Source organism: Rhipicephalus sanguineus, chromosome 5, assembly GCF_013339695.2.
Source record: "Rhipicephalus sanguineus isolate Rsan-2018 chromosome 5, BIME_Rsan_1.4, whole genome shotgun sequence".
NCBI lineage: Eukaryota > Metazoa > Arthropoda > Arachnida > Ixodida > Ixodidae > Rhipicephalus > Rhipicephalus sanguineus.
In genome coordinates, this window is record NC_051180.1 from 120145708 (window position 1) to 120158087 (window position 12380).

Sequence of the window (12380 nt, forward strand, 5' to 3'; positions counted from 1 at the left end):
GGCAGTTCGATACGTCGCAGCCCTTGCCTCTTGGACTGCGACGACTAGTTTTCCTGGTCTCGGGCGACCGGACGAGGCCGCATCGGTGACAGTGAGCGGCGTCTTGGGGATGGCGAACGGCGGGTAGATGGAGACGGGCGTGAAGTCGGTGACATAGGCGGCGGCGGCTCGTAATATGGACGGCTGTACTGGCTGGTGACGGTCGATCCGGCTCGAGGCGGCTGCATGCGATTGCAATAGCGGGCGACGTGACCGGCGCAACCGCACGCAAAGCAGATGGGGCGGTTGTCGGAAGTGCGCCATCGGCTTGCCGGGCTAGGTCCCATCCATGTCGCAGGACGCGAGGGACGGGGTGGCTGCTGGTATGACTGCATGGTGGGCTGCAGTCGTGGCGTATGGATGACGTCGGCGTACGCAGCCGGCACACTCTCTTCGAAGGCCTGAGGTCTGGCGACGGCTCCGGCGTAAGTAAGTGGCGGAACCACAGGGATCGCTGGAGGCGGCCTGTCTACAACTTGCGCGTAACTGAGCGGCGCAGTCGCCCGAGGGGGTTCGTGGTATTCGGGCATGACCTCCGCGATTTCATGCTCAATAGCCCGGCGTAGGGGAGGCAGCAGTGGGGTCGACGGCTGTTCAACAGGCTGCGGGTGAGCGAAGGCCAGTAGAGAGAACTGGCGGGCAATCTCCTCGCGCACGAAGGACTTGATTTCGGCGAGCAAGGCGGAGTGGTCCGAAATAGCCGACATGGCAGCGAGATCGGCGTCGCGTGATGGAGGTCGACGCGTCATCAGCCGCTGCCGGCGCAGCTCCTCGTAGCTTTGGCACAGTGTGATGACCTCAGCCACAGTGCAAGGGTTTTTGGCAAGTAGCATGGTGAAGGCATCGTCGTCGATGCCTTTCATGACGTTCCGGATCTTCTGAGCTTCAGAAATGGTCGCGTTGGCTTTCTTGCACAAGTCCAGGATGTCTTCAATGTAACTGGTGAGACTCGCCGGACTGCTGGGCCCGTTCCCGTAAGCGCTGTTCAGCTTGCAGCTTACGAACCGCAGGGCGGCCAAACACGTCGACGATGGCGGTCTTGAAAGCGGACCACGTAGCGAAATCGGATGCGTGGTTGTTGTACCATAGGCTTGCGACACCCGCGAGGTAGAAAACCAAGTTGCTCAGTTTTCCTGCCTCGTCCCATTTATGGGGTACGCTGACACGCTCGTAAATCGCGAGCCAGTCCTCGACGTCGGTGCCATCCGCGCCGGTGAAAACAGGAGGATCGCGGATGGGGGGACACCAGGACAGGGTGTCGGTGCAGGGGGAGGCGTTTGCTGGGCGGCATCTTGAGCCATGGTAGAGGGCACGGCACGGGATCGAAGCTCCAAGGGCATTGAATGCTGACCGTAGCTGTTTGAAGGGCACAGCACTCTCCACCAAATTATAAAGATGTTTATTGGCGGACACTCGGCGAAGATGAACGACAGCGACAGTCAAGGCGGGGCCGACTCTGCGCGAGCTGCGCGCTGTCCGAAGAGGGCAACCCACTAGAAGGGGCCAGAGAGGACGACCCACTTCAGAGTTCCAATAAGCTTCGCTACAATATATATATATAGTAGTGGGAAAAGAATCACGTGGACCCCTATAGAATAAGAAATGATGAAAGAAACTGCGACTTTTGTTGGTTCGCCACTGTATATTGTCACTATATACAGTGCCGAACCAAAGAAAGTCGTACTTTCTTTCATTTCTTATATATATATATATATATATATATATATATATGAAGTAATGGAGCTAGGTGTGTCGTGTACCTCCAAATTAATTTCAGCACAATGGAGAAGTCCACCCAATGGCAATGACATTGAGAAAAAAACAACAGAAAAAAGGAATCGCAGATGCGTCCGCTCTTACACCATATGACGGTAATGCGACAGTCCTCTTTTTACAATGAATGCGTGATTGGCTACACCTCTTGCATGTTACGATGATTGTTGTGGTGGCAATGAATCACCACGCCACATCTCCATGCGATATGTGAAACACTAAATATGATGGCTGCCCCGGAAAGTACGCGACATGTCAATCACTCTGGCGGGGACAAAGCTAAATGATGCCATGAGCCCCGTGCACACGCACAACATTCTAATTAACCTATGATTTCCCCGCCTTCTTTGTCGGCTTCATTAGGATGTTTCATTACATTGAGTGTACAGCTTGACATATCATAAAAGAAATTGCAAGAAGAGCTTTTGATTTTCCTTGGCAACACACAGACCACAGGAATAAGACACAACTGGCATGACTTCTGTGCAATAATTTTCTCTTAAAATGTTTTTGAGTCTCATGAGTACTGCTATTATAGACCATAAATATGTCCATGCTCATTATTTTTTCCTAAAGCTTTACTATAAAAAACCTCCGATTCCAGCTTTTGTTTTTCTAGTTATTTCTGTATTTTCATGTGTTACCATGTTTGTTTTTTCCTCTCAATATTGCTAAGGTAAATTGTTTTGAGATTAAGCGGCGCTGTGAGATTCGTTGGGCGTTATAGGAACATGCCAGATATCATTAATTGTGCATTGCTTTTACGAAATAAGTTTTACACATTTGATGCAATTTTTATAGCCAATTGTTTTCGTTGTGTCTGACCTCCATATATGAGTGTTTGTTGTAATAAAACACTCGTATGGAAGCGAAAACGTCAAGAATTACTAATTTCTTTGCTTGCATGTATATAACTTTATTTATTCATGATTATATGTACTTTTAACCTTGTTGGGGGAAGGGAAAATTAAAGTTTTGCTGTAGGTGCTAGTAGGAAAATCTCTTTTACTCTGACAAAAGTAGCGAACAATTAGAAATAACATAGAGCTCTAGAAAAGTTCAATCTGACGTCTCAGTTCCATGTTCCCAAAACAACGTCTGATAAAAACGATAGTTGTAAATCGAACAAGAGCCGCCTTTACGCAAAGGCAACTCAAAGTGAAAAGGATAATGGTCTAAAAATCACTCGTAAGATGTATTAAAAATACATTTGAATATAATAACCGAATTAAAAAAAAACTTTAAGCTACCTTATTTCTCCATTGAAGCACCTTTAATGACTTTAGTCAGTAGCGATTGGTGAACATTAGGTTGACTTGGGCAGAAATCAGAGTATAAGAAGACTGCTCTGTAGTCGGCATGTGTCATGTTGATAACACATACCCACAAGAAGAAATGCTGCACTTTCAATGAACTCATTCAATTATTCAAAAACACTGGACGACCTGAGCTGCGCTTGGTTGAGATATGCTCCGCCAGGTGCCCAAGGATCCCAGATTTTCATAAGAAAATGGTCTGCTCGTTCAATGAACAAATTCAACGAATGTCCATAATTATATAATTAGTCTGGCAGTCATTTGACACTAAACGCTTCCTCATTACATGTGTCCCGTACAATTTTTAACTCGAACCATTACTTCCTTATTATGTGAGTTTTTATCTTTATTGGCGTTTCATACATTTGAGCCAACAGTCAACTTTGAGTTGGCTGGGGGCGAATTCCGAGATGATCCTTCGAAAACATAATGTGCCTAGGTGCTAGCGCTATAGAAATAATTACTGTGGTTTTAGGTGCAAAAGCAAATACCGAAAATCAGGTACGCGGTAATCGGCGGCTAGGGAACAAATACAAGACCTGAGGTGCGGTGAAGAGCACAGAAATAGGAAATTTTATGCATTGCCTTCCAATCGCAGATAGTCTTTGTGATGGCTTTTATTGCGCCGAACGTTTTCTTGCAATGAAAATTCAGCATTCAGTGAAATTGCGGAACTCACATCGACTACCCATCACCAATAACTCACCTCCACACTTTAGCCGCGGTTTCTGGCTGGATTAAAAAAAAATGCTTGTCTGAGTAAATATTTTTCTTATGTCTATTTTTGCAGGTCGTACTACCGCATCGACATCAAGTGCGCCGACGTCCAAGCCACCCGCATCGAGGGCACCAATACCATCGAGCGCGACCGTGACAATGACAACATCCACCCCACCGCTGTTCAAAAGTAAGTCATTTTGATAAAAACTATTGTCCTTTTTATACTTTGTCTTGTGTGATATATGGCGCGTTCCCTGGAGGCTAAAGGAAGAGATACATACCTAATGCCCCGAAAGTGCAGACCAAGCAGAAACCTTCCAGAGCGCAAATACGCCAAACCTATCCTTGAAATATATTTTTATTCATGAAAGGCTTTACCCCTTTTGCAGCGAAGCTATTATTCTGAATCAGTGAGTGTTAGGGCTTTGAGATGACGAAAGGTGGTTAGTTCTGCAAATTATGAGGAATCAGGGGGGGGGGGGTGAAAGATAGAAGACAGCGGATAGTATAGGCCACTTCCTGGCATTACCGATCGCGAGATTGAGGTACCTCTCTCCCGTTCAGAAAAAGGCGGTGGGTTTCCGTTGGCACGACAAATCGGACCCGGAAGCTCTAGCCACTTCACTACCACTGCGGTGAGTGAGTGAGTGAGTGAGTGAGTGGAAAATTTATTTGGTGACTAGGTATCCTTATGTGTCGGAGGCTGTAGACAATCAGCCAGAAATACTGCCAGTGTCACACAAATGCTCTTCCTTGAAATGCAAGTATTGATGCCTATGACATTAAGGTAACTGTTGTGTCTTCACGTGGTCTGTGTGTGTGTGCGCGCGCACCTGGGACGCCTCAGCTGGCCGCCTGCACCACATCGGACTATTGCTACTACCACGTGTGCATCGTTATCTGTCTACACTGTGCTGCCTATAAATACGTTCTACACTTTTCAATAAACGTTCTTTTCATTCTGCTGACTACGTTGATACATTGCTGGTCCGGCGCTGCTATGCGCACGCCATGGCTATGCTACAGTGGCGACGAAGATGTACACCACCCATGCAGTGAAAGACGACCCTGAACTTGACACTACGAAAAACCGAGCAACCAAGGCGATCATGGCTCACCACCAGCTTCCGGACTTCGAAGAAGGCAAAGATAAGTGGACGCCATACCTTATTAAAGTCGAAGCATACTTCGAAGCGAATGCCATTGAAGACTCGACTAAGAAAAGAGCATTGCTGGTGGCTGCCTTAAGCACGCACACGATACAAGTACTGGCAGGGAAAGTGGCTCCACGCAAGCCGAATGCGCTGACTTATGAAGAAGTCGTGGCAGTGTTGAGTGAGCACTACGATCCCAAGCGACACGAAATCACAGAAAGTTACAAGTTTTTCAGTCGGTGTCAAGCGGAGGGGGAGCCCATTAATGAATTTCTAGTCGACATTCGCCGAATCGCTGATAATTGCAATTTTGGCAGTGCTTTAAATCGCATGCTACGAGATCGCATTGTGTGTGGTGTCCGGTCAAGGGCACTGCAGAAGCAGCTACTTGCGAAGCAGGAATTAACATTAGAAGACGCTGAAGCGATGGTCCTCTCAGCTGAAGCTGCAGATAGTGGCGTGAAAACATGAACGGATCGGCCTTGGCACCAGTGTTGAAAGTAGAAGCGTATCCGCAGAATACACCGCAAGACGAGAGGCGGAGTGCTGCACGTCAAGAATGCTCAAGATGCGGTAGTGCAAAGCACAATGAGACCGGTTGCACCTGGTCTAACGCTCGCTGTTATCGCTGTGGAGGACGCGGTCACCTTGCAAGGAAATGCCGAAGCCGCGGTGCTCGCGAGCAAGGAATAGCAAGCAGGGCACAAACCAACATTCTCACGGGGACGGAAGGTTCGACAGACGACGAACACGAAGCAGCGCACATCTGGACCTTGGCCTCGGAACGGAAGAGCTGTCTGGTACCCCCAATTCGCCGGACGTTCTCTTGGTGTGGTGTGCAGCTTACCATGGAAGTCGATACTGGATCGCCCGTTTGTGTCATCCCACGTCAACTGTACGAGAAGCACCGCGACCAATGGCCGAAACTGAGACCATCCAGTGTGAAATTATCCTGCTACTCAGGACGACTGCCAGTGCTTGGGGAGCTTGCGCTCAGTGTTTCACATAAGGGAGCGACGGTGGAGTGCGCGCTGACCGTGTTGGACTGTGCGGGACCAAGCCTCTGCGGTCGAGATTTAATTCAGCTGCTGAACGTCGCTGGTGTTCCGGTGGTTTGCGTTGCAGGAGTCTTGGAGCCCACCGAACAAACGGGCAAGTCCAGTGTGAACAGCATATTCAACGACTTCCACGACGTGTTTTCCGAGGAACTGGGGCTCATCACAGGCCCTCCGGTCAGTCTGCACCTAAAGGAAGGCGCCGTACCTAAGTTCTGTAAGTCCAGACCCGTTCCATATGCGTTACGCGACCGCGTGTCACTTGAACTTGATCGGTTAGTTTCCTTGGGCGTGTTATCACCGGTGGCACACTCGGAATGGGCGTCGCCTATAGTCGTAGTTCTTAAGAAAGACGGCGCAGTGAGAATCTGCGGTGATTTCAAGGCCACAGTGAACCCCGCATGCGCCACTGAACAATACCCCTTGCCCATCATTGAAGATATGTTTGCGCAACTACACGATGGGGATTGTTTCAGCACTCTGGATTTACGGGACGCATACAATCAAGTGGTACTGGATGATTCTGCAAAGAAAATTTGCGTCATTAACACACCAAAAGGGCTTTTTTGCTACAACCGACTGCCTTTCGGTATAGCCTCTGCACCCGCGATATTCCAAAGAAAAATGGATGAGGTGCTAGCTGGTCTTGTGGGTGCACAAGCTTATCTTGACGACGTGCTCATTTCTGAAAAATCAAGCGACAGTGGCGAAAGGCTGAAAAACGTTTTGGAGCGTTTTCGAGAGAGAGGCGTAAAGTTGAGACACGATAAGTGCAAGCTGCGCAGCCCAGCAGTTACCTATCTCGGGCATCGCATCGATCGCGATGGGCTTCATCCGACAGAGAAAAACCTCGACGCTATCATGCAGGCACAGAGCCCCCGTAACGTCACCGAACTGCGTTCTTTTTTGGGAATGATTACGTTTTACGCGAGGTTTCTGCCGAACATGTCTACCACACTTTTTCCTTTGTATCAGCTGCTGGAAAAGAATGCGCGCTGGCACTGGGAACAGCCTCAAGAACTTGCGTTTAAGGTTGCTAAGCAAAGCCTCAAAGCAGCCAAGGTTCTCGTCCATTTTGACCCTTCGAAGGAACTAAAACTTGAGTGCGACGCGTCTCCATACGGAGTGGGCGCGGTCTTGTTTCACACGATCGGTAACGCTCACAGGCCGATCGGGTTTCGCTCGCGTACGTTAACACAGGCAGAGCGCAACTATTCACAGCTCGAGCGAGAGGCACTGGCACTGGTATTTGGCGTAACTAAATTCCGCGACTACCTTCTAGGTCGGGAATTTACCTTGGTGACTGACCACCAGCCGTTGCTGGGCCTGTTGAGGTCAGACAGGCAGACGCCCCCCATGGCCGCTGCCCGGATACAACGATGGGCGCTTCAGCTGGGGGCCTACCGGTACCAGCTGCAGTACGCCCCAGGACGACAGATGCTGAATGCGGATGCCCTAAGCCGACTGCCGCTGCAGACTACGGAAACTGACGACGACGGTGAGCCACTCGAATATGTACTCTCGCTAAACCAGCTGGAAGGGGGTGCCGTGACAACGCGTGAGCTGAAGGCTTTCACCGCGTCAGATCCTGTCCTGGTAGAAGTCAAACGATACATACTACATGGATGGCCTAGACACGCAAATGGGCTGGCAAGGGACATACTGCCATTTTTTGACCGTAAGCTAGAGCTGTCCGTTGCACATGACCTTGTTTACTGGGGCAATAGGGTCATAATACCAGCCGAAGCAAGAGTACAAGTGCTCCAGCTTTTACATGAGACTCACCAGGGTTCGCCGGCAATGAAATCTGTCGCGCGCTCTTTGTTTTGGTGGCCAGGCCTAGACAGAAATATTGAAGAGGTGTCTGCTCAGTGCCAGAATTGTGTTCAAAATTTACCGATGCCAACCGCGGCGCCCGTTGTCAAGTGGCCTGAAACCGGCGAAAGGTGGTCCCGCATTCACATTGACTACGCGGGGCCGATCTGCGGCAAAATGATACTCGTCGTAGTTGACGCCCACACGAAATGGCTCGAAGCCGTACCTCTGTCACATGCTTCAACGGAAACTACCATAAACTGTTTGCGTGGCATTTTCAGCAGGTTTGGGATACCACGCACAATCGTTTCCGACAACGGGACTCAGTTTTCCAGCCATGATTTTGAGGAATTCGTGGCAAACAACAACATAGTGCACCTCCGACGTGCTCCCTACCACCCCCAGTCTAATGGTGCAGCGGAAAGGGCAGTGCGGACTATCAAAGATGGCCTTCGAAAAATGAGGAGAGGGAAGCTGGAGGAGAATCTGATACGCTTGCTGTTTAACTATCGGAGGACGCCACAAAAGTGCGGTAAATCCCCAGCAGAGTTACTCTTAGGTTACCAAATACGCTCACGGTTGGACACATGTTTTCCTCCAGCCCTTACAGGATCAAATAAAGACCAAGAGGAGTGGCTGCCGCTACCAGGAAGTGACGTATACGCCCGCAATTATGGTGCAGGGAGCAAATGGACGCCTGGCAATGTGAAGGCGACGTCTGGAGCGAGAATGGTGACCGTGGACACTTCGGACGGGGTCGTCCAACGGCATGTAGATCAGCTTCGCCCGCGACAGGACTCGCGAAGTGATCAGACACCAACAACTGCCACAAGTTGCAGCGAGCAAGACCAAGCAACAGAACGATCGCCTCCGGTAGCGGTAAGCACGGAGGACGGCCTGTCTTCTGGGTTCCTCCCTAATGATGCTAGTTCTGCACAACGTGCATCACCAAAGATCGCGGCGGTCCCGATGAATACCGGTGTCGCCCCACAAGCCCTCAGGCGTTCTACAAGAGAACGCAAGCCAGTACAACGCTTTCACTTCTAAGGGGGAAGGAATGTTGTGTCTTCACGTGGTCTGTGTGTGTGTGCGCGCGCACCTGGGACGCCTCAGCTGGCCGCCTGCACCACATCGGACTATTGCTACTACCACGTGTGCATCGTTATCTGTCTACACTGTGCTGCCTATAAATACGTTCTACACTTTTCAATAAACGTTCTTTTCATTCTGCTGACTACGTTGATACATTGCTGGTCCGGCGCTGCTATGCGCACGCCATGGCTATGCTACAGTAACCATGTGTGGACGTTCATTCGTACGCACAATTTCTATGCGCTGTTTAACCTAAGCAAGTAAATTGCAAGTGTTGGTGTCAAAACCCGCGTTTTACGTACTTCCAAAATGAATGGAGAGGAGTACTTAGAAGTGCAATGAGAGAAAGGGGGATAGAGGTTAAGGAAAGATAGGGAGGTTTAATCAGAGGAAATCTCCGGTTTGCTGCACTATAATTGGGAAGAGAATACGGGATATGAAACATTGGAAGAGAAGGAGAGTCTACGGCGACACTACAGTGAAACTGTCAAGACTGTTCAATAAAGTAACATCAGAAGAAAGCCCACAGCGACTGTTTGAGAGCACGGTTATTGCATATAGGGAGTCAGAGATAATTAAACTAAGCACAGCTAGCAAATGTCCACCTAAAATAATATAGGAAAACACCGGGTCCAATTGATACGGAATGATCATACTTTAATTAAGCAAATGTACATTTATTTCAATACCAGTAACTGGAACGTGCAAAGAAGAAAGCAAGATCAATGAAAACAAAAAGTTTGGTACAAAAAATTACAGATGGAAAACACCCGATAATAAACAGCTGTTAAAAGGCACACAGACATACCCTAATTATACTCATTCAGAGTTATCTTTTTGTATCTTAGTAATATATCTCACAGCAATCAATACTATAAAGGTAGACGTTATATGTTTGTCGCTCCCGTATCGAAACTACATAAATAGCATGGCTGTGGTACTCATGTGCATCGAATGACAACAATATCCTGCGCGTGAGCTTTATCATTACTAGCCATCTTTTGACATTCGGCAAGATGCAAAAGGTATAGAAAAAAATGTACAAATCTCCACTGCACCGCAAGGAAGCGTAACTTCAACAAACGAGCATGACTTAGAACTTTTCTTTCTGGAAAGAAGACCACTCGCGGACATCTAGGAATATCTGTCCAACCGTCACATCCTTGCTTCATTATAAGCTGAACTTCCGAAGTGCCAGCACTGTTGACAGGTAGCTAACTTAAACTATGCATGAGCTTAGGCAAGATGCTGTCAGTCGTTCGAGAAGCAACTGCGAACTTTGCTCATAAGGGCGTGGTCGCGCCCTTATGGCGAGATAGCGCGCGGAGTGTCGACAGAGATCAAGAGGGCTAGTTTACGTAGTGTGCTCGCGCCGCTTGCTTCGCGTTGGAACGACAGGCAGCACGAAAAGCGCTTCGCTTCCTGAAGCGGCCATATTCACACTAACTAGGGTTTTTAGAGTTACGCGAGATTGGATCTAAAAGGGTTAGCTTCTAGCCTTTCTTCGTATAACATTCCACTTCGTTCCTATCACATTCGTTGTTTCGCCCTTGCGGCGAAACTGTTTTTTTTTAAATTCGCTATATCCTACTTCAAAATTGAGGCGCGGCGCTTGGAGTAGAGAATTTACTTTTCTGTCTAATCGCGTCTTTTTTAAACCCCAGGAACCCCATTGTTGGTGTGCCACGTGATGTCTCCAAAGTATTTTGGTCCAGGACCCCTGCACAGGGCAGTCAACAGTCAAGAAGTGCCTCCCCGGAGGCTATGCGACTACGTCCTCCTCGACCTGCCATTGGAAGCAGACATGACTTACGCGAGTGCGTGTTATGTTCCGATATAGTAGATGACGCTAACTGGTGTTCTTTTTGAGCTGACGTGTGTTTTGCAACATAAGGCAAGCATAAAGAGTTGGGGCTGTAAAATAAAAAAATAACAAGTTCCTTTGCGCGTTCACCTGACGACTCGAAGGCGAAAGCGAACTTCTTTACTTTCTCAGTCGATGTATTAGGGAGCCTAAATGAACGTCTGGTCATGTAGGCTACATAAATGATATGTCAAAATGTTCAGCTTTAAGGCTACATAGATATACTTATTCTGCCCCTCCACCCTCCGAAAGCTTTGTGCACTTAGCGTGAATTTGCACTGCCTCCGTGATCAGTCCATCTTTGACCAAGCTACGATGTCATGTGATGATGGCGTAGGCTTTTGCCAAAAACGCGAAGGAACGAGACGGCTCAACCAGAATTAATACCAGCAGGGAGCGCGAGCCGTGGCTTCACGTATCACTGCGAAGCGCGGTCTTTATTTTGTTCTCTTGAGGTCGCGTGCTCTCCGGCTTTGTTCGCTGCCCAAAGGAGGGCGCTACAACGGCATTATGGCCTTACGTCACATGTCGTTGCGCCGGAACTTGAGACGCCGTAATGAGGTCAAACATTTTTGCTTTGTGTGACTGTCACTAATCCCGTTAATGGGGATGGCCATCGCCGGGCGGATTCCAAGGGCTGGCGTCTCGGCCCTCGAAAACGCACCACAAAAGCACGGACAATTTAGAGTTGGTCCTTTGGGGCGCCAGCGAACGCCGGTTGTGGTCCAAAGACCGAGTCGGAGCCGAGAGTCGATAACACAAACGAAAACGAAATATATTCCCAGTTAAGGCAATACAACTATCACAAACACACGCACACTCGGCTGGTACCAGTTAAAACTTCACAGTATAACTAAGATGGTGTTACACAACAGGAACTAAATAAACACATCACACGCTACAAATGCAATCTCATGCATTACAACTATTCAAGGACAGTTAAAGTCCTGAATAAACAATGGCGTACCCAGTCCTCAATTCTTGGACGGTAATCGAATGCTTCTATTCTAGGAAACACTCACGCCAGCTCCAGCGTTGATGGTCGGAGTTAAACCGTCGTCGTAACTTGTCATGGCTGACACGGCGTCGTCCTCGAATTCTTCCAGATCGACGATCGACTGACCGCACACCATCATAAACACGTCTTCTTTGGCTGACACAGCTACACTCAGCTTACTTCACCATATCCGGGCCGACTGACTCACTCACTCCTTCACTGACTGTGTGACTGGTCGTCGTCGCACGCTTTTATCCCTTCTCCCCCGGATTCTAGAAGCGTCGGGAGCGTTCTTCGGAGTGTAGTACAGCCAAGACTAGGGAAAGGGCGAGAGCTTTCTCGCAGGTTCGAATCGCGGCGGCGTCGCGCGGCGATGCGTCATGCTTCTCGTCCAGATGTTTCCAGGCTTTGCCGGGCGTTTGATCGGGTTGTCTGCGTCTGGCTCGAGTGGGTGAGGAGGATGCGGCGCGTCGGCGTCTTTTGATGATTGTTTTTTCGTCGTTCGCGCTTCTTGGCCGAGCGGCTCGCGCCGCTCTACCCCGCTGCTGCTTGAAA

The 12380-nt window shown here is 49.0% G+C and overlaps 1 protein-coding gene across 1 annotated transcript; it reads left to right on the top strand.

The window, feature by feature from the left end:
* The first annotated feature begins 5523 nt into the window (after positions 1–5523).
* Positions 5524–9100, top strand: LOC125758449 (uncharacterized protein K02A2.6-like). Its single transcript, XM_049415694.1, has one exon. It carries the CDS (start codon positions 5851–5853, stop codon positions 8917–8919), a length of 3069 nt encoding a protein of 1022 aa, XP_049271651.1. The 5' UTR covers positions 5524–5850; the 3' UTR covers positions 8920–9100.
* The last annotated feature ends 3280 nt before the right edge of the window (positions 9101–12380 follow it).

Coding starts and splice junctions, on each gene's coding strand:
- LOC125758449 (XM_049415694.1), top strand. CDS start 5,851: ATGGAAGTCGATACTGGATCGCCCGTTTGTGTCATCCCACGTCAACTG.